Consider the following 26,750-nt stretch of genomic DNA (forward strand, 5'->3'; position numbering starts at 1 on the left):
GACAAAGAGGCAGGCATAGCTAGGGCTCATGCGAGTGCCCATAGCTGCGCCTCTGGTTTGGAGGAAGTGGGAGCTTTTGATGTCATATCATGTCATGTAATTTGCTCAATGCCCTATCCCTCTGCCACTTTCTCCACTTTTGGGCAACTCATTTAAGATTCTCATTTTCCCAGCATTGAGTAACTTGTAACCCTTGGTGATGTCAACCTTTAATCTCATTCAATCCGAAGAAGGGTCCTCTTTGGAAACCCTTCATTGATGCTGCCTGACCTGCTGAGTTATTCTTGTACTGTGTTTTTCCTCAAGATTCCAGCATCTGCATTTCTCTACATTTTACTGTGCCAATACAAAATCTCCTCAAAGTATGACTAATTTGGCATTTTTCCCATCTGAGGGATCCCGACCTAAAATGTCACCTGTCCATTCTCTCCAGTTGCTATCTGACCCACTGAGATGTTCCAGTACTTTGTGTTTTGCTCATAATTCCAGCATCCATGGATCCTTGTGTCCCCTTTAATATTCACCCAGCTCTCTGCAGTAATTGATTCCCTATCCCCTATTAAATTCTACCTCCATCTTAACTGTTCAACCCATATTTTTTGTCCGAATCAGATCCTGAATTCTTGCATCAAATTAATCATGGATAGGGTCATATCTTATCACTGTTATCACTCTCCATCCACATCTTTCTTCCGCTCCTGTAACCACAATTGGAAATTACACCTGCCAATTCACATACATGCATTCAATTCTCAATTTTCTAACCTTTGACCTTTCGAATCGTCATAATATTTCTGCAGCAAATGATCTGCAGAACTAAACATTTGTTTTTATCTTTGATATCCTTGTACCTATTTCAATTATTTGATCCTCTGCTATTGAAGGAGACCCTGGCAAATTTGTTAATTCACCCATGTACCTCCATCCACCCATGGCAACATTTTACCCACTTGATTATCAAGAATCAATCTATTTCTGTTTCAAAAACATTCAAAGTGTTTGCTTCCACTGCTCTCTGATGAATAGAATTCCAAAGACTCGCAACATTCAAAAAGGTTTTGATGATCTTTGTACAACCATTTATTTTTAAACTGTGACCTGTTTTTCTTTCTTTTCACAAGCCTAATGACCAAATATCTATTTCCCCAGCTTTGTCCAAACCCCACATTTTCTCTCTTATATTGCATCGACAGATCTTCTGTTATATACGGATAATTTTATTGTTCTCTTGATCCTATTCATACTAATGTGTCAGACATCCATTTTCTTCTGGGTTTCAATGTCAGCAGATTTTGTCTCTTTCTCCTAAAACAGCCCATTCTTTTAGGCTCATTCTCCTAAAAGGAAAAGGCAGCTGGCAGAGAGGGAAGTAGCTCGGAATTAAACCTCGTAAACATCGTAACAGATACTAATAGATAATTAAATGTAACTTCTGCTCATCAAAGATTGTAGAGGGTTTCACAATGGCAGTGATGAGGTGAAGCTGGATTTATTCAATAGTTTGTCAAAGCTGACAATGTTTTCAGATGTTACCAGTGAGTCGGAAGTAAATGAGAAATGGGAGCAGACCACACAGATACTTGCAGATTTCAGGACAAATTGGAGCAGAATTTTTTTCCAGCTTTTTAGATATAAGGCAAAGAGGGCAACCCCATCCATCCAGACAACCAAATGGCACAGAGGTGGATTGGTGTGGTCAACCACATCAAAGCTGGAGCAAGGGAGTAAGAATTCTTAACCATAATCAATCATTTGTTACTTTGATAAGGGCCTCTCTTCAGTGCCGTGTCACAGGCTGAGCCATAGTTGAAATGATTCAAACACACAGTTGTAAGAAAGATGGTCACTAATTTAAGGTAACATGAGATTAAAAGGAGTGCTTGAATGGAGGTTGGAGATGGAATAATAGCTTGCAAAATGTTGAGTGTTTTTTGAAACATAATGACAGAGGAACAATAGTCAAACAAGGTAAAAGATTATCAATATAAACAAGAAGGACATTTTGTTCAGGTTTAGTGTAAACCCGGTAAAGCAAACTGGAATTTTGAGCTTGGGGATGATGCAAGGGAAAGTATGAAAATTCAGAACTGAGGCTGCTGGAAACCTTTGGGTTAGTTTGGGGAAAGAGAAGTAGCAGAGGTATTTGAATAAAGGATAACAATTTTAGTGACAATCTAACTGATAGTAATTTATTTTATGCCTCACATTCCAGAGCAGTGCTTTAACTCTTGAAAGTTTAAAATAATTATTTATTTTACTTTGCTTGACTATTGGAAGATACTGCTTCATTGCAAAAAAGGAAAAGATTGTCTCATGCAAAAGGCAATTGACTTATAAATTCGAACTACACGTAATTATTTATATGGACTATAAGTTTCCACATTTAATGTATATGCTGACATTACTGAAAGGACACATGATTGCAGGAGTGAAATATGCAAAATTTCATCTACTGTAGTTAAAAGTAAATGCCACTGTACAGAAATGTTTCTTGTTGTCTTTATGGATATTTGCGTCTTTTTTCAGGAATGCACATTCACCAAGATACGCATGGACAGTGCTCTCAGAGTACTGTTCATTGGTTCCATGCGCCTGAAATGCAAAACTCCCTGCTGTCAGCGTTGGCACTTTACATTTAATGGAGCAGAGTGCAGTGGCCCATTACCAATTGAAGCTATTGTTTATCTTGACCAAGGAAGCCCAGAATTGAACTCTACTATCAATATACATCGGACATCTACAGGTTTGTTTTGAACTACACTTGACATCTACAAGCCACTCAGTTATTTCTGTAACACAATACTCATGCAAACTTCTTCCACACTAATCATCAAGCTGAGATCCTTGGTTTCCACACATTTCAGCTAGAGCATTACCCGAGTTCTGGAGCAGAGGGAGGAATAAACCTTGAGACTTGAAACTGAATCTTTAAATATGAACTTCTCAGGTGAATATGGGCACCAATGCATCTATACTGCCACGAGGGGATTCATTTCCATAATATTCAGTTAGCTGTTGTATTCACAATGCTATGCAAGAAACAAGCATTTAGTCAAGTCTATGCAGATCTAGTAGTATTACAGGTTGCATCTTAAAATTACAAAAAGAAAAATACCACAGATGCTGGAAATCTGAAATAAAAACAGAAAATGCCAGAAGTGCTCAGTTCAGACATCATCTGTGGAGGGAGAAACAACAATGATTTAGACCTATGACTTTCCATCAGAATTTTAAAATCAGCTTTACTTGTGGGGGGTTTCTTAGATGCACTGCAGTTGTACCAGTGGTATCTAAAGGATCCAGATGTTATAATAAACAAATCAAGCAATTATTTTATATACACCCAAATCTGGACTGAAGAATGTTACTTTTAGTTCCATGTTAAGAGAGTAGAATACTGCTGATGATCACTCATTATCTTCTTGATCATCACTCTACTCTGACTTGTGGCTGTTCCAACACTATCATCCTGCACTGATACCCATTTTCTTCACCTATCAGGAAAGGACTGTTGGCCCCAGCACTGACAAATCAAAATTTTACATTATCCTCTTTCACTTATTGGCCAGGTTTATAAGTTCTAAATATCTGGGCCCAAATTCCATACTCCTGAATTTTCAGAACCAACTTATTAAAATGTGATCAAGATCCATTAGATATTTTCTATTAAAGTGTCAATGTGGAAGTTAAGAATCAGGCTTGGACTTCTCCCACCAATACATTTTACACTGGCATCTTTTGTCATAATCGTGCATGGAGAATAGCAAGTTGCCTGGGTCGTGGTCTTCCCTTATGTTTGAATCGCCTAACACATAAAATGATCTTCAGTGTTGAACAGAAAAAGTTTTAAAATCCCTTTCTTCCAGTCAATGAAGTAATTTCATAAGGAAAATTACCACATGTGCATGTGGAAGTTGGGGAGAAAAAGGATCATGGCAAATTATAGTACTTGGAAAACTTGGGTATGGTGTGTAATACACCATCTTTACAAGGGGGCTGGACTGCTGCTTTAAAAAACTAAATGATTTGTCTTGGTTGCAGATTTCTAATAATGTTCTATTTTTGTTTCAGTGGAAGGGCTATGTGAAGGGATCACAGCTGGTCTTGTGGATGTTGCACTCTGGATTGGTCTGTGCGCAAATGGGTACCCGCAAGGTGATGCTTCCACCGGCTGGAACTCAGTATCACGGCTGATTATTGAGGAGTTACCAAATTAATTTTCATTCTGCAAAAGGAGTCATCAAAATCAATTTGCTCCCATTGAAATTATATGATGGAAAATTATGAACTTCACAAAAGAAATTCACTCGTATTCTTAATTAAAAATAGCAGCAACTTTGAAATGCCCAATGAAAATTAAATATCAGATTTGTTCAGTTTAATAGAATGATCACATTTAATGTGTCACAAAATGCTGGAGTAACTCAGCAGGTCAGGCAGCATCTAGGAGAGAGGGAATGGGCGACGTTTCGGGTCGAGACCCTTCTTCAGACTGATGTCAGGGGGGGCGGGACCAAGAAAAAATATAGGTGGAGACAGGAAGACAGTGGGAGAACTGGGAAGGGAGGGGGGGGGGGGGGTAAGAGAGACAGAGGAACTATCTAAAGTTGGAGAAGTCGATGTTCATACTGTTCGGCTGCAAGCTGCCCAAGCGAAATATGAGGTGCTGTTCCTCCAATTTCCGGTGGGCCTCACTATGGCACTGGAGGAGGCCCATGACAGAAAGGTTCGTCACCTCTAACGGGACCCCACTACTGGCCACATCTTCCCATCTCCTCCCCTTTCTGCGTTCCACAGAGACCGTTCCCTCCGTAACTCCCTGGTCCACTCGTCTCTTCCTACCCAAACCACCCCCTCCCCGGGCGCTTTCCCCTGCAACCACAGGAGATGCAAAACCTGTCCCTTTACCTCCCCCCTCAACTCCATCCAAGGACCCAAACTGTCTTTCCAGGTGAGACAGAGGTTCACCTGCACCTCCTCCAACCTCATCTATTGTATCCACTGCTCTAGATGTCAATTTCTCTACATCGGCGAGACCAAACGCAGGCTCGGCGATCGTTTCGTTCAACACCTTCACTCAGTCCGCCTTAACCAACCTGATCTCCCGGTGGCTGAGCACTTCACCTCCCACTCCCAGTCTGACCTTTCTGTCATGGGCCTCCCTCCAGTGTCATAGTGAGGCCCACTGGAAATTGGAGGAACAGCACCTCATATTTTGCTGGGGCAGCTTGCAGCCCAATGGTATGAACATTGACTTCTCCAACTTTAGATAGTTCCTCTGTCTCTCTTTTTCCCCTCTCCCCAGTTCTCCCACTGTCTACCTGTCTTCACCTATATCCTTTCTTTGTCCCGCCCCTCTGACATCAATCTGAAGAAGGGTCTCGACCCGAAACGTCACCTATTCCCTCTCTCCTAGATGCTGCCTGACCTGCTGAGTTACGCCAGCATTTTGTGATACTTTCGATTTGTACCAGCATCTGCAGTTATTTTCCTACGTTTAATGTGTCAGCACTTCAATCTGAATTTCCAAAGAATATTATCAAAACAAATTTTTAGTAAAGCGAACCAAATGAAATTTAGATGGCCAGGATCCATGTTTTTGGTCTCTGGATAATAGTAATATGGTATCAGCTGTCTCTTATATCTTTTGCCTGATATCCATACAAATGTGTGAAAAACAAAATCATATTATGCAGTCAAATATATATCTTCTATATACTTTGCTGCACTTTGATTTAACTAACAAATTTGTATCATCAGTATTTTTTTGAAGAGTATTATGCCGCTTAGTGTTAGAAAATGGCACAATTTTCATGATTTGCATATTTCATTTGTAGAAGATGACGTAGAAAAAAAACGTGTACGTTTTCAAATAAAAAGCAACTTGAAAGATGTGAGAAACTCAAAATTTCTGTGAGGATGGAACTTGTTAAAACCAGGTTGTTATTACTGATTTTAGATAGTCAACAATCTATTAAACAATGCAAAAAGCAAGTGAACTGTTCAAATTTATTTCAATTGATCTTTCCCCGCTTCTTAATCCATCCCAAAGTGCTACTTAACTCATTTGTTTGCAATAAACAGAGATTAACAATGAAACTTCGATCTTGAGAAGCAATGCATTATTCAAAAAGTGCACGTTAAACTTTGGTAGAAATGAGAAATTAACTTGTTATTCTAAAAATGTGTAAATCAAACACATATAAAACAAGATGCCTATATTTCCTTTCAATTTGTAAAATTTAGTTTTACATTAATCACTTAAATACTTTATCTCCATTAAGTAACAATCTGTACAAAAATGTATTTTATTACAAAATATTATTGCAAGAATATAAAACCATTGTTTTTACCAATTCAGTTTGATGCTACTTAACAATCACTTGCTGATTATAACGTCAATACACTGATTTCATCTAAATATTAAATATTAAACATTTTACTTTAATGTTATATAATCTTTACACATTTAGAATTGCACTTATAATTTTATTTACAAGCATTCCAAATTTATTGTTAAATAAATAATATTTTAACAGTAGTGCTGAAATACTATTGTAACAACTAGGGATGCTTTAAATAGTTATAAGAGAACACCTGATGTTCTCCTCATGACCATCGTTTAGTTCTGTGAAACAATGCAACACCATTATTCAAGTTCTGACAATAGTTCTTGGTTCACTGTTGTTGTAAACCAAATAAAAATTGTGAAACATTTTCATACACTAGAAATGTAATGCAGCATGCAGGTGTCACTTTAAACACATTTGGAAGAATTCCTTTGTAAAATCCATGAATGCCTTCATTCCTGAAAAGAAATTATGATTTTGAATTACTGAATCATGTTATAAAAATGTGAACTATTATTACTGTTTTTGAAGTATAAAAACATTCCAATATACAAACTCCAGGTTAATAATTTAAATACAAATTCATCTGAGTCTGGCTGAAAAAATATAAAGGTATATCTTGTTTAGTGCTACTCCACATGGCACTATTTATTTACAGTGCTCTTATTTGGAGCCTTATCTATATATATATATATATATATATATATATATATATATATATATATTTTAAAAAGAGACCGCAGAATGTATCGGTGTCAAGTGATTTGCGATATGACCAACGCAATAACTGCGTGGGAGAATATAACATGTTGGAGGATTAACTCCAGAATAACTCTGCACGGAGGAATTGAAGCTCCAGTTGGACATAGGCAGGGGAGGAAGGAACCTGGGCTCAGACATATTTCATATGACCAATGTGAGAACATCGCAATAACTGCGTGGGAATTCACCTTGGAGCCTCGAATAAATGTGGAATAAAGGGGTAAACATCCAGAGTAAACATGTGGAAACGTGACAGACTTATAAGTGAGTTAGCAAGAAAGTGAGTTAAAAATAGCTTATCATCAGGAGCGTATCTCCATTTATGCTGTTATAATGACCCCGTGGAGTGCTGTTTCGCACAGAGCTCCACTTTCTAGGAACTTATCTAGAGCACTAATCAAGATATTACTGCGCAGTGTTTAGAGTATCAGCCAAACTCCCAGCCTTTCCTCAGGTAACAGCATTATATCAATATTGTCCAAACTAACCATCAAAATAGGAGACTAAATATCCCACCTGAAATTTAGCTGATTTGATCAGGCAGCATTCCAGTAGGCTGCCTGTACTGACAACTGCAACTTCATGGGATTTATTTTGGTCTTTTGCCATTGTTTTAACAAAAAAAATTGGTGAAATGTTTTTTCTGATATTATTTCAACAATCTTATACTACATTTTGGGGACAAGAATTTGTAGACCCTTTACAAAAAATGAGTGTGGAAACATCGGTTATTTATTTTGGTAGAACAGCATTAGATTTTATAAATGGCGGAAGATTGAGAGGTGTACACATTCAGAGTAATCTGTGTGTTTTTGTATGGGAACCATTGGAGGTCAACATGCAAGATGGAATTGAGAAGAAATTTCATCACCCAGGTGGTTCTGAATCTCTGGAAATTCTCTACCTAGGAGTGCTCGGTCATGGAATATATTCAAGCTAGAAATAAACATAACATAATTAAGGGATCAATGTAGGAAAGTAACACTGAGGTAACAGTGTAGGCACACCAAGCCAAATGGCCAAACTGCTCCCATTTCTTATATTTTATGTTTAAGTTGTGGAGTACTGCTTGAGCTCTCAAACCTTTGTATCAGAAGAACCAAATTGAAACACAAGGAGTAATAAAACTGTCACCACGGTGAAAAGTAAACATCTTTACTTAAGTCAGCTTGCTTGGTACATTGCTAGCAACCACTAAAAAACCTAGATGAAAAGAAATTAATTCTCACAAAGGGTTGAGAGTTATTGGACCTTCTTCAGAGGTAGCAGTCTCTGAATACTTATAAGACTGAGATAGATACTTCATCAAGGTGATGAAGGTTACTAAAAGGTACAACAGGAACATGGAGTAAAGATTATATTCAGATCAGTAATTATATAATTAAATGGTAGAGCATGGTTGAGGGAACAAATAACTTATTCTTGCCCGCAAGTCTTTTTGATCTTACCTCCACGTTCTCCATACAGCATCAGTTACTCCAGAGTACTGGGTATGTTGATCCTGTAGCCGAGCACGTATCACTTGATATGGATAGGTTGTTGTCACAGCAAATACTTTGGACAATGCGGCCATGGTTATGTATTCTAAGGTGTTCTAATATATAGGATAAACAAACTAATTATGATGAATATTCTGGTAGTCCTTCAACAGAACTGTAACATTTATATTATCTCAGTTAATATCACATTTTCAAAATATTCTGGGGATTTTTTCATTATGCCAAAAAATTCAATCACACAACACTGTTTTTGCAGAAGGTCACCATTAAATCGTTTCAAACCTTCCTTGGTATCTAATAACAGGTTAGTACCACAACATCACAAAAATCAGTGGACCCATTAAGATGACTTTGCTGTCAGTTATTTACAAAAAACTATTTTCAGTCTTGCATGTTATTTCAGTGGGCAATTACTATGCAAGTACCACTCTACCTAAATCAATGGACTGTTGAAATTGCTGATCCTACAATATCAGGTCTACTGCAACTGACTAATTGTTCCATCTACCAACCTATCATTTATGAAAGTCACTAGCACACCCTCTCACAAGGTCTCTCATCCCACCAACTGGTCGAGATCTCCAGTTTCCCACCCCACAGTTATTCCTGGAGTCTCTGCTCTCCCATACCACTGGCTGTTTCTGCAGTCACGTCTGGGGCTTGCAATTAGTGTACCTAACCAAGTCCCATGTGCACTTCACCAAACTCCATTAGGGAAGTTGATTGCTCTTACCTCTTATTAGCTCTTACCTCTGGTCCTTGACTCTCCCACTCTTGGAAACATCCTCCCCACATCCTCTGTCCAGGCCTTTCACTATTCAGTAAGCTTCAACGAGGTGTCGTCGTCCCCCCCCCCCCCCCCCCCATCCTTCTAAACTCTAGCGAGTACAGGCCAAGTGCCGTCAAAAGCTCACCGTATGCTAACCCTGGGATCATTCTCGTAAACCTCCTCTAGACCCTCTCCAACTCCAGCTCATGCTTCTTCAGATATGGGGCCCAAAACTGCTCACAATACTCCAAATGCAGTTTGATCAGTGACTTCGAAAGCCTCAGCATTACACCTGTTTTTGTATTCTAGCCCTCTCGAAATAAATGCAAGCATTGCATTTGCCTTTCTTACTACTGATTCGACTTGCAAATTAACTTTTTGGGAATCCTGCTCTAGCACGCCCACATCGCAAGCCACTAATGTTTTTTTCTTTACACTTATTAAGCACATGGAAGTACTTAGAGGTACCTGAATCTTAATTTTTCAGATATATAATTTGCAGAGATACATTGGACCCCTTCCTTGCAAGGACAGATCATTTTGAATATGAGAAGTGAGGATGATCTCCTTAACCACTGGGAAAATTTGTTCCGTAAGCTTTTCTTTCAGGAGCAAGAACAACATTTTTACTTATTAGATCAAACATTGCTCCATTATCACATTTGTATGCAAACACAGGAGAAAACCAGTCACATATCTCCCCATTACCCCATCCAGTATACTAATAATAATCAAAATACAAGCTTGCAACAAAACAGAGAAACTAAAACTGGAAATTGTTGCGCACGTTGGCACAAATGACATATGTAGGAAAAGAGATGAGATCCTGCAAAATGATTATAGGAAGTTTGGTAAAAGTTATTTCCGATTTACGCCATGTGCCAGTGAAGGTAGGAAATGAAAGAGAGGACAGATGAATGTGTGGCTGAGGAGTTGGTGCAGGTGCCAGGAATTCAGATTTTTGGACCAATGGGACGACATTCGGGTCAGGACCCTTCTTCAAACTGACACTTTCCCCAACCCAAAACATTTAATGCTGCTGGAAAAAAGTTAATTACTCGATCCTTCTAAATCCAGACTTCATGGGCAAAGGCGAATCAATATGTCAAATTGGTTCTCTATCTGCAATTTACCAGATAATTAGAAATCAACCAAGCCCAGTAACAATGAACTCACCAGTTTTGCACCTGCTGCCAGATTCCTGTGCTTATTGTATTCTTTCTTCAGCTCCTCATAAGCCATGAATTGGAGAGCACCATGTGATGTCCCAAAAAGTCCCGGCACAAATCCCTGCAGATATGCAGATACACAGAGCTCAAATGCAGTGCAGCTTTACAATGTCCCCCAGCATTATTTTGTTCTGTTGATGTATTATGTTCGATTCAAATAACTAACATTAACTGGGTTAAAATAAATCCAGATTTGACCATCTCTGGCACTCTGACTGAAAAGATTTAAAAATTGAAAACATAAACACTCAGCCGGTCAGGCAGCATCAGTAGATAGATACAGGGTTAATGTCAGATTCAGAATTATAGGTCAGGTAAATGGTCTGCCAACAGGATCAAGAGGTGGTTATCCAGTTAACTGCTACCTATGTTTTGGATGAATCAGCAAGTAGATAAGAGAGTAGAAGGTGGCATGGATAGGTCTTTAAGGAAACACATAAGTAACGATGCATAGGTGCAAAAGACTCTCTGAATGCGACTGACAATGGAGGAAAATCAGTACAGTTAATTAACTCCAATTAGTTTTATATAAGTCACGTAGAACGGAGAGGAATAATACACTGTATCTTCATAGGCAAGAATGAAGAGGCCCCTTAAGCCTGCTCTGCCATATAAGAAGTGCCATACAACTCTACAGTGAGTGTTCTTGGAATGTTTCTTTCCTGCAGGGATTTAATCTATTCTGTATGTTCTGAAAGTCCCCTTAAATATTTACCTCTCCATCTCAGCTAATACCTGAATCTAATTTGCCAGTCCACGCTGCATTCATGCCCTCATATTTACCCTTTAGTTGAAAATACCAGTCTTGGACTCATTCTTTTTTCCCTTAAACTGAAGATGAAGAGTTCAAGATAATGATTATAGTTCATTGCTTCAAAAAGTTATGTTCTAAGTAACGATTCCAAAGTTACTTTACAAGCTACCTAAATCAGCTGCCTTTGTCCATTTGATTTTTCTAATGATTATCACTGTATATTTCAAAAACTCAATCTAGTTCAGAGATAGAACCTGGCACATACAAAGCCTGTCTCTAATTTGCCCATTCTAGTTTGAATCCGAGTACATTATATCCTGAGGAATCCTCTTCAAAAGCTTCTCTACCACCGACACCCGTTTCACTGACCTGTGATATCTTGGATTATCTCTACTTGCCTTCTTAAACAAAGGAAAAACATTGGCTACTCTCCAGTCCACCTGTGGCTAGAGAAGATAGAAATATCTTTGTCATTGCCCCTGAAATCTCCTCTCTTAAGGGCCTGTCCCATTTTAGGCGATTTTAAGGCGACTAGGCTGTCGCGGACATGATCGTGAGGAGTCTTCTAAAAATCGTAGTGGATCTCAGTGCGTCGCTGAGAAATCATCCGGAGTGAAATTTCTCGGCGACAGCTGGTTTGTCGCCAGGTATCATTGCTTATTGCAGGCGCTGTCGCATGCTGTCCCCAGGTTTGCTAGGTTCTCTTAGATGCATTTAGAAGCACATAATATTATTTGCGATGTTTATGGCCATCAGCCATTACATTTAAAGTGGGCTCCCAACCCAGACATGCAACCCAGAAACCAGATATGCATCTCCCGTACATTTTCAAAGAATGCCCACACACTTTTCACAAAAATCCAATTAACCACTTATAAAAAATAAAAAAATTTATACAGCTATTACTAAACTGGAAGTAAATCCAGTTTATGCCTTGTTACAGTGAAGCTTGGTTTTTAAGTAACCCATACAAGTACTTACCGACTTGTCAGTGATTTAAGTGAAAATTAGGACGCCGGAGAAGCATTGACAGCGTGGGAATTTTGCAATTTTTCCGAAGGTGGTGTAATCTCGACCATTGTCGTGGTCATTGTCGTCGGGTAAAAGAAACTTTTGGCGATCTGCTACGACTTTCACAGTCGCTGGCAGTCGCCCAAAAAATCGCCTAGTGGGACAGGCCCTTTACATCTCTCAACAACCTGCGATTGATTCCAACAGGCCCTGAGGATTTATCCATCTCAATCTTCAAGAGACCCAACACCACCACCTTCGTGATCTCAATCTGCCCTAGCATATTAGTATTTTCCACACTGGTCTCGCTGTCCTCCTCCGTGGTGATCATAAATGCAAAGTAATTGTTTAGTATCTCGCACGCAAGCACAAATTCCCTCCTTTATCCTTGTTCTACCATCTCCCAGATTGCACTAATTTTTAATGTATGTATAAAAGGCTTGAGATTTTCATTTAAAATCTCGCCAAAGCCATTTCATAGCCCCCTTTTGACCCTCCTAATTGCCTGCTTGAGTTCTTTCATGCTTGCTTTGTATTCGTCAAAAGTCCCATCTGATTTCATCTCTCTAAACTTTATACACACTTCCTTTTTCTTTTTGACCAAATTTACAATGGTCATCCAAGGTTCCCTTACTCTATCCTTCCTCCTTACTGGAGCATGCCAGTCCTGACCTCTGATCAAATGGCCTTTAAATTATTTCCACATGTCCAATGCGTACACTGCCATTAACAACCGTTTCCAATTTACTCTCCCTGGCAACTGCCTAATAAATGTTGCAATCTGCCATACTCCAATTTAGTACCTTCCCCCAATGTCCAGATGTAATTATTCATAATTATTTTAAAACTTATGGACGTTTGATCACTGTTCCCAAAATGTTTATCCACTGAAACACCGGTGAGCTGGCCAGGCATGTTTCCCAACACAAGGTCCAGTGTGGTCCCTCCTCAATTTGGACTGTCCATCTCCTGTTTCAGGTAATCCTCTTGGATGCACCAAACCCATTCTGCCCCGAAGATTTTTGCACTGAGAAAGTTCCAGTCAATATGGGTGAAGTTAAAATTGCCCACTACGATGACCCTATTACCTTTTCATCTTTATATCATCTGTCCACATTTCTATTCCTCTATCTCCCGCTGGCTATTGAGAGGCCTACAGTATAATCCCATTAGCATCACTGCACCCTTCTTATTTTTGAGCTCTACCCATATTGCCTCAGTGGACAAACCCCACAGTTGATTGTCCTCTCCGAGTGCTTCGGTGACATTCTCTCTGATTACTTAAGCAACTCCTCCACCTCCTTTATCTCCCTCTCTATTACATCTAAAATAATGAAACTCCAGAATGTTGAACTGCCAGTCCATTTCCCTCTCGCAAACAAGTCTTCGTAATGGCCAAGACATCATAGACGCAATGAGAGAGATCTAGAAATAGGGTGGTCATGGAATAGCTGTTGCCAGTCCCAACAATGGCTTGCATCTAATGTGCCAAATCATCGTGCACCCGAGCCTCACATCTCAATGTTGAATGAGCACAATGCTCGCCCAGTCCCTAGACATCGTAGCACTTCAAAGTCAGGCGACATTTAATGGAAATTCTACATTCCAAGCTGAAGAGTTCAACAATACAGTTAAATTTAGTTCCATACTCGGTTTATTATAATTTAATCAAAAAACTGGCAAAATCTTAAAACTGATTTGTCTATTAGAGGAATCAAGCAATACGGGAATAGGACACAAAAGTGGCGTTAAGATCAAGTTATGATCTTGTTGAGTGACAGAGCAGTCTTTCAGGGTCAAATAGCTTATTCTTATTCCTATGCTGTCATAATGGTGAGCAGAATTAGCTAATCATAATTTTCTATCACAGTCCTGCCCTATTGAGAACTTTATACATTTAAAGTACACACTGCTGCCATTACCTCACCTTGTAAAGCCCACGAATACCTTCATTCTGATATATTTTCAAAAGGGCATGAAACATGCCTTTGTATGCTCTCTTTGATGGATCAGTAGTTGCATTATATTGCAGAACCAATCGTGTCTTTGTCACCCAAATTGGATTTGTAATGCAAAGAGTCATCGCACCTAAAAGGAAACATAAATTAACTTTTATTATTCTGATTGCTTAACTTGATCAGTACTGCACACTTACACTATCCAACACACTAGGGAAATTTTACAATTGAACCCGTGTCCCTGGCACTGTAAGGCAGCAACTCCATGGCATTGGCACTGATCAGTCACTACCACCTGAAGACATCCTAGAACAGCAGAGCAGTCCAAGCACAACCACAAGCCTGAGCCTAAACGGCAGAATTCTGTAATTTTGTTAACGACACAGTGCCTGAAATAAGAGCATGGCCCTTGTACATCTTACAGTGAGGGTGCAGGAAGAAGGGGGAGTAGGAGAAGACCGCTGGATTAAGCAAATTGGAACATCAAAGTATCAAATCTTAGTTTGGAATGCACATAGTTAAAAGACGTTCAAGGATTTTCAGCCCTTTAGAGTCAGAGTGATACAGTGTTGAAACAGGCCCTTCAGCCCGACTTGCCCACACCGGCCAAGTCCCAGCTACACTAGTCCCACCTGCCCGCATTTGGTCCATATCCCTCCAAACCTGTCCAATCCACGTACCTGTCTAACTGTTTCTTAAATGTTGGGATCGTTCCTGCTTCAACTACCTCCTCTGGCAGCTTGAGCATACATCCACCACCCTTTGTATGAAAAAGTTACCCCTCAGATTCCTATTAAATTGTTTCCCCTTCACCTAGAACCCCACACAGTTCTATGTCTTCCAACAATACCATGGGGTTAAACACACATATATTTAGTAGCATCCACATTCTGAAAAGGCAGTAGAGCTTAATAGAAGTTTTAGTAATCATTACGAGTAAGCACTTGAATGAGCAGATAGCTTCCACATCTTTCTGCAGCAGACTGTAGAGGTTACATGTGAAAGCTTACGGGATGCTTTATATTGCACAACCACAAAGCTAACAGCATTATCAAATCTTCACTGGGTTGCACGTGGCTAATGGCAGGTAAAACCAGAAGTGGTTTAATTTGATGCAGAATCCTGACATCGGCGAGACCAACAGCGAGCCATCGTTTTGCTGAACACTTGCCAAGGCCTACCAGATCTCCTGGTTGTTAAGCATTTTAACTCTCCTTCCCATACTGACTTTCTGTCCTGGGCCTCCTCCGTGGCCAGAGTGATGCCACACACAAATTGGACGAACAGCACCTCATATTCCGCTTGGGTAGCTTATAATCCAATCGTATGTACATTGAATTCTCCAATTTTAGGTAACCTCCAACAACAACCGTCTGTCCCCTCTCCGGACTGGCACCTATTTCTCCCCTCCCATTACTTTCCTTCCTCTGGCTTTACAATTCAAAACTCTTCAATCCTTTTGTCTCACACGTTATGTTTTTAAAAAAATCTCTGGCCTTTGTCCAACAATCTGCCTACCAACCCCTCCCCCCAGCCTGTGTTCAGCTATTACCTGCGACTTTGTGTCCCTCCCACAATCAGTCTGAAGAAGGACCCCCAACCCGAAATGGCATCTATCCATGTTCTCCGGGGATTCTGCCTGAACCACTAAGTTACTCTAGCACTTTGTGCCTTTTTCTGTAAACCAGCATCCTTGTGTCTTATACAAAATAATATGACTTCAATATCACCCCACAACACTGGATAACACAAAAATGACATTGTTGGGTCCTTGTCTCAAGCTAAACAGTAGATTTTCAGGAGTGACATGACCTAGAAATGGCCAGTACTACATGTAATTCTGGAATGATCTTATTTTCCTATGTATAGCACTGAAGTAAAAAGTATTAAGCTGGTGAAAACTTTCAGGTACTATTTTAATAAAATTCTCATCATGTATCAAAAAAAAATTTTTGTTGCAATATTCTACATTTTACAGCAAGAATCAGCAACCATTCACATTAGTCAGATTTGAAAACACTGTATGGACTACTTGTACCCAAACCCCCCAAAAAAGTCATGGAATGAAAATGCAGTTATAATTTTTTTTTGTTAAAGCAATTTTCCATAACCTGTATGCTGCATGATATCACTTTTTTCTCCTGAATCCAGAAATACAACAAGAGTATCAATTACTGCAACAAAAAAAACCAAACAGCCTGAAGAGCAAACCAAGTTTGATTTACTGCTGATGAACTATTGGAGCATTTATATGGTGGGTCACATATATCACTGAGCCAAGTAAATTTTCCAAATACTTACCAGCTTCAGCAGCTGAGATGAGGTGCTGAGTAGCGCTGAGTGTTGGATTCCCATCCTGCTTGTATGCCTTGATGGCATTATAACTGAAAGCAGCATATATTTAATATTCAGTCATGAACAGCAACACTAAAAATATTCACACATTATCATACTACTTGAAATTGTACCAAATGTGATAGGAAAACGAATTCCCTGCAAAGAACCAACCAGATCTCCTGGTTGCTGGACACTAATTCTCCTTCCCATTCCTACACAGACCTTTCTGTCCTCGGTCTCCTCCATTGTCAGAGTGAGGCTAAATGCAGATTGTAGGAACAGCATCTCATATTTCGCTTGGGCAGCTTACAGCCCAGTGGTATGAATTTGATTTCTCTCACTTCAGGTAGCCCTGGCATTCCCTCTCTCTCCATCCCTCTCCCACCCAAGTTGCACAAGCTTCTCATTTTCTCTCTATAGCTTACAATGGCCTGTTTCCTTTATCATTACTTTTTTGCATATCTATCATTCATTGTTCTTTATCTCTCCACATCAACGTCTATATATCTCGTTTCCCTTATCCCTAACCAGTTTGAAGAAGGGTCTTGACCCGAAACATCACCCATTCCTCTCCAGAGATGCTGCCTGTCCCGCTGAATTACTCCAGCATTTTGTGTCTATCTTTGGTTTAAACCAGCATCTGCAGATTCTTCTTACAAAATAACATTTATAATACTTACAAGAAGAAGTATAATCCCCAAGACAATCCTGCACCCCAGGCATTGGGGGTTACTCCTTGGTAAAGCCCTTGAATTCCATCAACTTTCCAAATGCTCTTGATACAATGTACAATTCCATTGTATTTTGGCCTCACATGTAGACCATCATTCACTGCACAAAAATATAAATTTTAAAGCTTCTTAGCATAGTCCTTTGTAAAATTATGAAACAATTCACATGCCATAATCCTTTTCCTCCAAAACTTCTGCAGGTGAATGATACCTTCCAGCCTGCCAACCTATGACTCTCTGTCTGCATGGTGAAGTATGATTGGTGGTCTGTGAACAAGTAAATCTTATGCTGTAGATGGAGACCATTTGAGCAATTGAGTATATGCTAGCTCACTGAGAAAGTACATTTGCCAACTTAACCTTTTCTACCTTACCAGCCCATTAACTCCACTCTGATAAACCAACAGCAGGTAGACTTTACAGTAGCCAATCAACTTACCAACCAGCACACACATTTCTGTGCTACGAGTGGAAACTGGAGCAACCTGGGGATAGTCACTCAGTTATAGGGGGGTACAAACAAGCTCCAAACAGCACCCAGGTTCAGGATTGAACTTGCATCTTTGGAGGTGAGGCAATAGCACTGATGTGTCACTCACACTTTCTGCCCCCAAGAATAAGGATTGAAAAGACTACACTTGTATTCACTGGAGTTTAGAAGGATGAGAAGGGATCTAATGGAGACATATAAAATTATAAAGGGACTGGACAAGCTAGATGCAGGAAAAATGTTCCCAATGTTGGGGAAGTCCAGAACCAGGGGCCACAGTCTTAGACTAAAGGAGAGGCCATTGAAAACTGAGGCGAGAAGGAACTTTTTCACACAGAGAGTTGTGAATTTATGGAATTCTCTGCCACAGCAGGCAGTGAAGGCCAAATCACTGAATGAATTTGAGAGAGGGTTGGATAGAGCTCTGGGGGCTAGTGAAATCAAGGGATATGGGGAGAAGTTGGGCACAGGTTACTGATTGTGGATGATCAGCCAGGATCACAATGAATGGCGGTGCTGGCTCAAAGGGCTGAATGGCCTCCTCCTGCACCTATTTTTTATGTCTATGTCTACTCGCTCACAGCAGCTTCCAAATTAACATTCACATTGCATCAAATAAAATATTGCACCCAGACCCCAGAGATGTTTAATTGCATCGGGTTACACATGGTAGCCCTTGCTTGAAAAAGTTACCTCTTCCCAACCCACAGATGGGTTTCTGGTAGCTAAAGATATGTTGCCTCAGGAAATAAAGGAAGGGCTCAAATTGTGCTCCATGGTCACGGCAAACGAGGGCATTCGATTCAATTTGAGATACCAGCTATCAAGACAGATGTGTATAGCAATTCATTCTTCCCTCGCACAATTAAAGCATGGAATAATCTTCACCCTACTAGTTATTCAACCAGACGCAACTAAATTTAAGGCAGCTCTTCTCCAAGAAGCCCTTCTTGCTTCAGTCCATACTCCACCACCTCCAGTTTAAATTCCATTTGGAATATTTTGGAGGACCAAGAACCAAGAACTTGTGCGCTCAGACTTCAGACAATTTATCAATGATTTATTCCTCAAGTTGGACTAAACTATAAATGGGACCGAATTTTCAATTGATGTAGTGATAAATAACCCTTATGGTACAGTGGACACTATTGACTTTTGATAATAAGCAAACATTTTGTAACATCCCAATTTTGTAAATTTAAAAAAACGCCTTGTTTAAATAAAAGCATAGTTGTAACAATCCGCATCCCATTTCCAAACACATTCACAATCCTACCCGCTGACCCCAAGGATCATATTCACTGCTGTCCACTTCATTCTCAGCGGACACTAACACAACTAAACGAGTTGGTGCCTCACAACTCCAGCAACCAGGATTCAACTCCGATGGGATATGGAGTTTACACCCTCACCCTGTGACCGCGCGGATTTTCCCGAGTGCTCCGGTTACCTCCCACATCCTAAAGGTGTACAGGGTGGCCGCTGTAAATTGTCTCGTGTGCACGTGAGAGGTAGAATTTGGGGAGGGGGTGTAATTTTAATGGAAATGTAAGTAGTGAAGTCCAATTGGGGGCCAAAACAAATTGTTCGACGATGTCAGCGGATCAGGCAGCATCCATGGTTGGAAAGGGAATGAACAGACGTTCAGGGTCGGGACCCCTTTTCATTACCGCGGAGATCCTTCAGCAGTTTGTTTCTCATTTGCTCCCGATTCTAGCATGTGCAGTCTCTTGTGTCAAAGATATCGACGGCATGGAATTGCACTGCGAGGCTGTAGCAATGGAGACACAAGGCAGGGATTACGGATGCTGGAATCTTGCACAAATTGCTGGAGTAACTCAGCAGGTCAGGAGGCATCTGTGGAAGAAATGGATAGGGGACGTTTCGGATCAGGACCCTTCTTTCCGATAGTAATCGGCTCCTTGTACGGACACTCCGATCACTTTGACGCGTGTCAGCCGCCGGGCGGCACTGCGCTCGCCTCTGCTCTGCCTCCCAACGTGCGGCTGCAGCTTGTCTGCACGGGGAATGGTGCCGAGGGACGGCAGCTGGAGGAGGAGGCGGATGCGGCTCTCACCTGCGAACCTGATCTTGATGAGGTCGAGCGGGTGCAGCGCCAGGGTCGACACCACCCCGCCGCAGATGCCGGCCACCAGGTTCTCGTACTTGACCAGCTGCACAAAGCGGATCAGCGGCGCCGCCTGCGACAGCTCCGCCTCGGCGGTCTGGCCGACTCCCGACGCCATCCTCTCGCTGGCACCGCGATCGCACCAGGAACGGCCGGCGCTCGCTCGCTCGCTCGCTCACAGCTCCCGGCTCCTGACGGCCGCGTCCGGCGGCAACCGGCTCGGACGTCACAGCGCACGCTGGCCCCGCCCGGCGCACGCTGGCCCCGCCCGGCGCACGCTGGCCCCGCCCGGCGCACGCTGGCCCCGCCCGGCGCACGCTGGCCCCGCCCGGCGCACGCTGGCCCCGCCCGGCGCACGCTGGCCCCGCCCGGCGCACGCTGGCCCCCCCCCCGCCCGGGCGCCGGCTGGCGGATTCTGCCGTGTCTTGACGTAACGGCGCACACAACCCAGCCCCGCCCACTTGCGCCGGCAGGCGGGACTCCACCGCGTCGTGACGTCATTGCGATTACCCTGCCCACGTGACCCACCGCGCAGGGGCCCTTCCTCCGGGTTGCCCGCGAGAGGAGCGAGGGGTTTTAATTTAAAAACGGCTCAATTGAACGGGATTTCAAGATGAAGGTGAAAATGTTGAGCAGAAATCCGGATGATTACGTCAGAGAGACGAAAATAGACATTCAGCGAGGTGAGTGGTCGGGGGAGGTCGCCCGGACGATGCTGGAAACCGTCCTGGGCCTGGCCAAACAGCAGCCACGTGAAATGTGTTTGGGATGTGGGTGTCTGACTGTGGCTACTGTTTACTCAGTCAGAGCCCCTCGTAAGCTGCAAGGAGAGAGTAGAAGATCTGGCACAAATAGGCTTGTCATCGGACGTTCAAAATAGATCTCTGGTTTCCCAGCAGAAACATCCAGAGTGGGATAATTGCTCACATCTTGTGAGCTATTAGTCTGAAGAAGGGTCTCGACCCGAAACGTCACCCATTTCTTCTCTCTCGAGATGCTGCCTGACCTGCTGAGTTACTCCAGCACTTTGTGAATAAATACCTTCGATTTGTACCAGCATCTGCAGTTATTTTCTTATACTACTTGTGAACTATTAGGTTTGCACGAGTTGATCGAAGGTGTTTGTGAATGCGCTATTGACTTTCAATGTCTGAAATCATTCATGGTTCTAAATGGGAAGATTGATGTAAAAAGTTTGCTTCTTTCGCGCTGTTGTTTATGGGATAAGTTGCTTCCACTGTGGTTTAGTGCGCTCTGAGGTGGTTGAAAGGTAATTGTGGGAACCACCTCCATGTATAAGTGATAGATTACTGGGTAGACGATTTGTGAGGGAGTGTTCTGGGTGTGCTCCTAATGCCACCTGGATGTTTGTTCTCCACAGAAAGCATTTTATCAGGATACATCACAGCTTGGTTTGGGAACAGTTCCATCCAGTATTTAAGAGGGAGTTAGATGTGGCCCTTGTGGCTAAAGGGATCAGGGGGTATGGAGAGAAGGCAGGTACGGGATACTGAGTTGGATGATCAGCCATGATCATATCGAAGGGCCGAACGGCCTACTCCTGCACCTATTTTCTATGTTACTATGTTTCTATCCAATTCCACAAGAAATTGCAGCGAATTGTGGACGCAGTTCAGACCATCACACACCATCACACACATCAGCCACCAGCATAATCAAGGCAACTAAATCATTCTACCACAACTTGAGAGCAATACTAGAAACATAGAAAATAGGTGCAGGAGTAGTCCATTTGGCCCTTTGAGCCATTCATGATAACCTCACATTTTTCCACATTATAATGGATCTGTCATGCATTTGCCCACTCACCCAACCTATCCAAGTCACCCTGCAGCCTCATAGCATCCTCATCGCTGCTCACACTGCCACCCACCTTTGTGTCATCCGCAAATTTGGAGATGTTAAATTTAATTCCCTTGTCTAAATCGTTAATGTATATTGTAAATAACTGGGGTCCCAGCACCGAGCCTTGCGGCAGCCCCACTTGTGACTGCCTGCCATTCTGAAAAGGACCATTAATTCCTACTCTTTGTTTCCTGTCTGCCAACCAATTCTCTATCGATGTCAATACCCTGCCCACAATGCCATGTGCTCTAATTTTGTGCACTAATCTCTTGTGTGGGACCTTGTCAGAGGCTTTTTGAAACTCCAAATACACCACATCCATTGGCTCTCCCTTATCCATTCTACTTGTTACATCCTCACAAATATTCCAGAGGATTAGTCAAGCATGATTTCCCCATCAAAAATCCTTGCTGATTTTGACCAATCCTGTCACTGCTTTCCAAATGCACTGCTATTATATGCTGAACTACTATACTTTATTGGTGACCCTCGGACTATCTTTGATAGAACTTTACTGGCTTTACCTTACACTAAACATTATTCCCTTATCATGTATCTATGCATTGTAAATGGCTTGAATGCAATCATGTATTGTCTTTCCGCTGACTGCAACAAAAGCTTTTTACTGTACCTCGTTAAAAGTGACAATAAACTAAACTGATCGTTGGGGGGTGTCGCCCTGGGAGAGACACAATTTTGTTTTTTATTCCTTGCAAAAACATTGGAAAATTCTGTGAAGACAGTCCCAGAAGCATATAGAAGGGCAAATGCTTCTATGGTGGGTGGGGGAAGAGATCAAGCCCTCAGATCTTCACACAAAACTCATTAGGTACCTGTCAATAGGCACCTAATGAGCTTTGTGTTCAGATCTAAGGGCTTGATTCTGCCTCCACCCATGCTTCCCTCTCCGAGATTGCTTTGGGAGACAGGACAGGAGTATGCAGCAGAAGCCAGTAATTCATCAGCCTACAGGAAGAGGAGACTCACTGTCGCATCAGTCACGGAGCATCTAGTGGCTGCAATTGGTGAAAATTGAATGGAACCAGCAACAGTTAGATGCGCTGAAAACCATCTTCATCAAAGCTATATAAAAATAAGTGTTTTTTATCGGATGATTTTCAACAATTTTACCTCTTTTTGTTCCTATTTCCACCCATCTGCCAATCACCTCATCTTACTGACAAATCATTGAAATTTCAGAATAGTTGGAAAACAATTAATTGGAGTTTTTCTCTGCAAAGAAAATTGAAGCTATGAGTTTGTTTCGAGTTACATTATCTCCTTGAAAATGCCATTGGGAGATAGAAAACTGCACCATGTAGTCTAGGCCTCTGCCACCACAACAAAGCTGTGCTTGCCTTTTTATGAATAATTGAGAAATTAATTGTAGAATAATTGGTATTGGCTTAATTTGATACAATTTCTGTTTCCAGTTCCGAGGAATTATGATCCTGCATTGCATCCATTTGAGGTGCCTCGGGAATACACCAGAGCACTGAATGCCACCAAACTGGAGCGGGTCTTTGCCAAGCCATTCATAGCGTCACTTGATGGTCACAGAGATGGCGTGCACTGTATGGCTAAGCATTTTAAGAGTTTATCTACAATAATCTCTGGGGCTTGCAATGGTGAGGTAAGGGATGCATATTTTTGAATTGTGCAAAATGTAAGGAATACTATTTACATTTGTAAGCAAAGTAGACAATGTCTATTTTGAATCGGTGCCAGAGGAAAGCCCAAACTCATTGTGTATTTTGATAAATTGCTGTAGTACCTAGTAATGTAATGAAGTACATATCACAAGTAGGATGCTCTGGATTCTCTTGAGATAAATTATGGATGGTTTCATGCAAATAATTGTAGAAAAACATTAATTCGGCTAGCAACAGTGTAAGTCACAGCTTTGTCAGGTTTTTTTTCTTGCCTTACGTACTGGAAATGTACCAATGCACTGTTATGATTGATGAACTATTTTCATTGGGCAAATAAAAGTTACATGTACATCAACCAAAAGAATGAGCAAGAAAGACCTGGCTTGCGATTTAAAGCACTTTGCTTAATCCCTTGATAAACTGTAGGCCATTTTACTAAAATATTTGTCTATCCCATTATTATTTGTGTTAAAGATGAGTTTAATTTGTGACGACTAAGGTCTATGATTCTTTAAACTACTTTTGTGATTTGATGGGTATATGTCATCGAAATAATATTGAAATGTGCAACGTACTTCTGAAATCATATATGAAAATCTATGATCAAAGAATAATACGTAATGCAAATTCTGAAATGTTTGCGAAAAGATAGTTGTGCAGCATGCTTTTTTATTTGAGCAGTGTGTGTGGCATTATTAAGTGGTATTTTGAAAATGATGGACAATGGAATTCGGCATGGATCATTTGCTTGTCTACGATTAAGTATTTTGCTGAAGTAATGAAGTTGGTTGATAATGGAGTGATTTGTGTGCAGGTGGACTTTCAAGATGTATTTGATAATAAGCATGTTTAGAACCCGTGGAGTTAAAGGCATTGGCGATGCAAAATAACTATTTTTTTTCTATGCAATAGCCAGTGATGACTGTTTGAGGAAAGTATACAAATGTGTCCCCATTTTTATACCAGCTATCTTTCCTGTCTATTCTTAGTCCTTATGCATAGGTTCGACCTGCAATGACATCAATTCCTTTTCTCACAGACGCTACTTGTCTTGCTGAGTTCCTCCAGCAGATGGTTGCTCTAGATTACTGCATGTGACCTTTCTTTTGTCATCATTTTTAGTAACATTGTTTACTTGTTCTAACAGTGAATCAAGGAGGGGTTTATGAAGACAATATTTTGTATTTTTCCTAAGCTTTGAAATGCCTAATTTCTAGGTCTCAAAATCCAAAACAAAGGAGCAGGATCAATGAAGTCTGGTGGACCATGAATTTTGTAGCAGAATTGAGATCTTGATCTCGCCTTTATCTTCAAACTATTATTTTTTCTGGCCCATTGAAGTTCATCATAGATGTATGACTTCCAGAGATATGAAAAGTTGTCTACATTTTCCAGGCTTTATGAACCCTTTATTGTTAGTGAACAATGTGGTACAGCAAGGCGAGGTTGGCTTGCGGTTTGTGTTTATGGCCTGTCTTCCTGTGTGCTTCATTGAAAGTGTCAAGTTTTGGAACTTTGCCTTTGACTAACTGGTGTATGCATTCTGCATCTGTACAAAGGTTTGGGTAGTAACCTTGGTTGGGGAATGTAGTTGCCACAAGTCTGAACAACTCATTAGCTCTGAAGATTAACTCCAATCCTGCAGGAAGTTCACTGGTGATGAGATTTGACATTGCAGCAAGTGTTGGAACATTATCTTGTTTGATGCCAATCATCAGTGATAGAAGCCTGTTGCTTAATATCATGACTTGCATTCAGTCATGGAGCAATCATACGATGGAGACAAATTTTTGGATAGCCGAGTTTGAGAAATGTGTTCTGTAGTTCCTCCCAATTAATGGAATTATCGACTTTGGTGAGGTCGAGAAAGGCTACATACAGTGGCTGGTGCTGCATCCTCTTTTTCTTGGAGTTGTCACTTTCATATCAAATCCTGAGAGAACAAAAATGGGTTTGTATTGACAGCATTGAACCACGTTGGGTTAGGTAAAGGGGGGGGTGTACAATTCAGATCTGTATTTTAAATGGTCAACTAGTGCACCTGGCTATGTGACCACTTTCATTCTCCTAATCTCTCTTGTGTTCACCAGAATTTCTTTCTGCTTTGGAATCATGTTTAAAAAAAAAAGTATTGTAACTTTTTTTCTTCCAATTGACATGATAGTTTCAAATTGCACCCCTATCAAGCCGCTCCATTGAAACATGCAATCAGTGTCTTTGGTGCGCCCCTTGCTCTGTAACAATCTTTGCTGAATATGACTCTAGTTCAGCAGCAGTCATGATTAGTTGTTCTCAGTTAATTTGTATTTCTTTATATTTCTAGTATCGTTTCATTTTATGTTCAATGAATAAAACTATGGTTTATATTGGCAGAGAAGATAGGTAATCTCTACACAGATTACCCTTGCTGGCTCAAAGGGCCGAATGGCCTCCTCCTGCACCTATTGTCTATTGTCTACTTGTGCAAAAACTCCAGGATAAGCGCTCAACTAAGAAAACCAAGCCCGAAACCAGTATTATCAAACTACATACAGCAACTTACAATAAATGACTCCATATGCAAAAAAACCCAACTACCTACATATTAATTAGCTCTTTTAAGAAAAAGCTAATCCTGGAGATGCAAGTACATCATTGGGGTTATCAAGTGGGCATATTATATTATTATTATATACTGCATGTCATACTGCCTTTCTGCCCCCAACTGACACTATTTCTTCTCCACCAAATCCACCTACTGCCTTGCTCTGCTGCCTCTGACATTTGCTTTGCAGCCTGACGCAAACTCTGTCCGTGAATTCCTAGCGTTCCAAATAGCGACATGGTCGATCTCGCTATAAAACCTCTACAACACCTCTACTGGACGTATTCTTGCTCTCCATCCTCGCTGCTCAACTTCTGCTGCCAACTCTACATATCTAAGCCTTTTCTTTTCATAAGCCTCATCCACTATTTTCCAAAGGCACCGTCAGTTCCATAAAATACATTATCCATTGACTAACTGACCATAACACTATATCAGGCCTCAAACTATTAGTAATTATTGCCTGCGGAATAATAAGCTTTCCTCCTAATTTACCCTGCTCCCAATTCAGCATCTAGAAATAACATGCTATGCATTATATCCAATGTTTTAATACTTTTTAAATGGTTTACTTTGCAAAAGAACTCAAAGATTATATAGCTCAGAAGTAGGCAATTTGACCAATCAGGC

General features: G+C 41.0%; 3 protein-coding genes across 3 annotated transcripts in view; 2 read left to right on the forward strand and 1 right to left on the reverse strand.

Annotated features, from left to right (window-relative positions):
- The window catches only part of LOC144593171 (collagen triple helix repeat-containing protein 1-like), a 29,255-nt gene extending 24,808 nt beyond the window's left edge, over positions 1-4,447 (forward strand). The window contains exons 3-4 of the mRNA XM_078398655.1: positions 2,527-2,743; positions 4,072-4,447. Of these exons, the coding sequence (XP_078254781.1) occupies positions 2,527-2,743; positions 4,072-4,217 (363 nt within the window). The 3' untranslated portion in view covers positions 4,218-4,447. The remainder of the gene's footprint in view (positions 1-2,526; positions 2,744-4,071) is intronic.
- A 1,526-nt stretch (positions 4,448-5,973) lies between these two features.
- Positions 5,974-20,244, reverse strand: LOC144593172 (solute carrier family 25 member 32-like). The gene is made up of 7 exons (XM_078398656.1): positions 19,968-20,244; positions 17,350-17,500; positions 16,634-16,716; positions 14,302-14,462; positions 10,557-10,670; positions 8,561-8,706; positions 5,974-6,808 (listed from the first exon to the last, which is right to left on the reverse strand). The coding sequence occupies exons 1-7, from the start codon at positions 20,134-20,136 to the stop codon at positions 6,679-6,681; spliced, it is 954 nt and encodes a 317-aa protein (XP_078254782.1). The 5' UTR covers positions 20,137-20,244; the 3' UTR covers positions 5,974-6,678.
- A 273-nt stretch (positions 20,245-20,517) lies between these two features.
- The window catches only part of dcaf13 (ddb1 and cul4 associated factor 13), a 40,533-nt gene continuing 34,300 nt past the window's right edge, over positions 20,518-26,750 (forward strand). Inside the window, exons 1-2 of the mRNA XM_078398657.1 lie at positions 20,518-20,701; positions 23,318-23,517. Of these exons, the coding sequence (XP_078254783.1) occupies positions 20,632-20,701; positions 23,318-23,517 (270 nt within the window). The 5' untranslated portion in view covers positions 20,518-20,631. The remainder of the gene's footprint in view (positions 20,702-23,317; positions 23,518-26,750) is intronic.

The sequence above is a fragment of the Rhinoraja longicauda genome, chromosome 4 (genome assembly GCF_053455715.1).
Source record: "Rhinoraja longicauda isolate Sanriku21f chromosome 4, sRhiLon1.1, whole genome shotgun sequence".
Taxonomy (NCBI): Eukaryota; Metazoa; Chordata; class Chondrichthyes; order Rajiformes; family Arhynchobatidae; genus Rhinoraja; species Rhinoraja longicauda.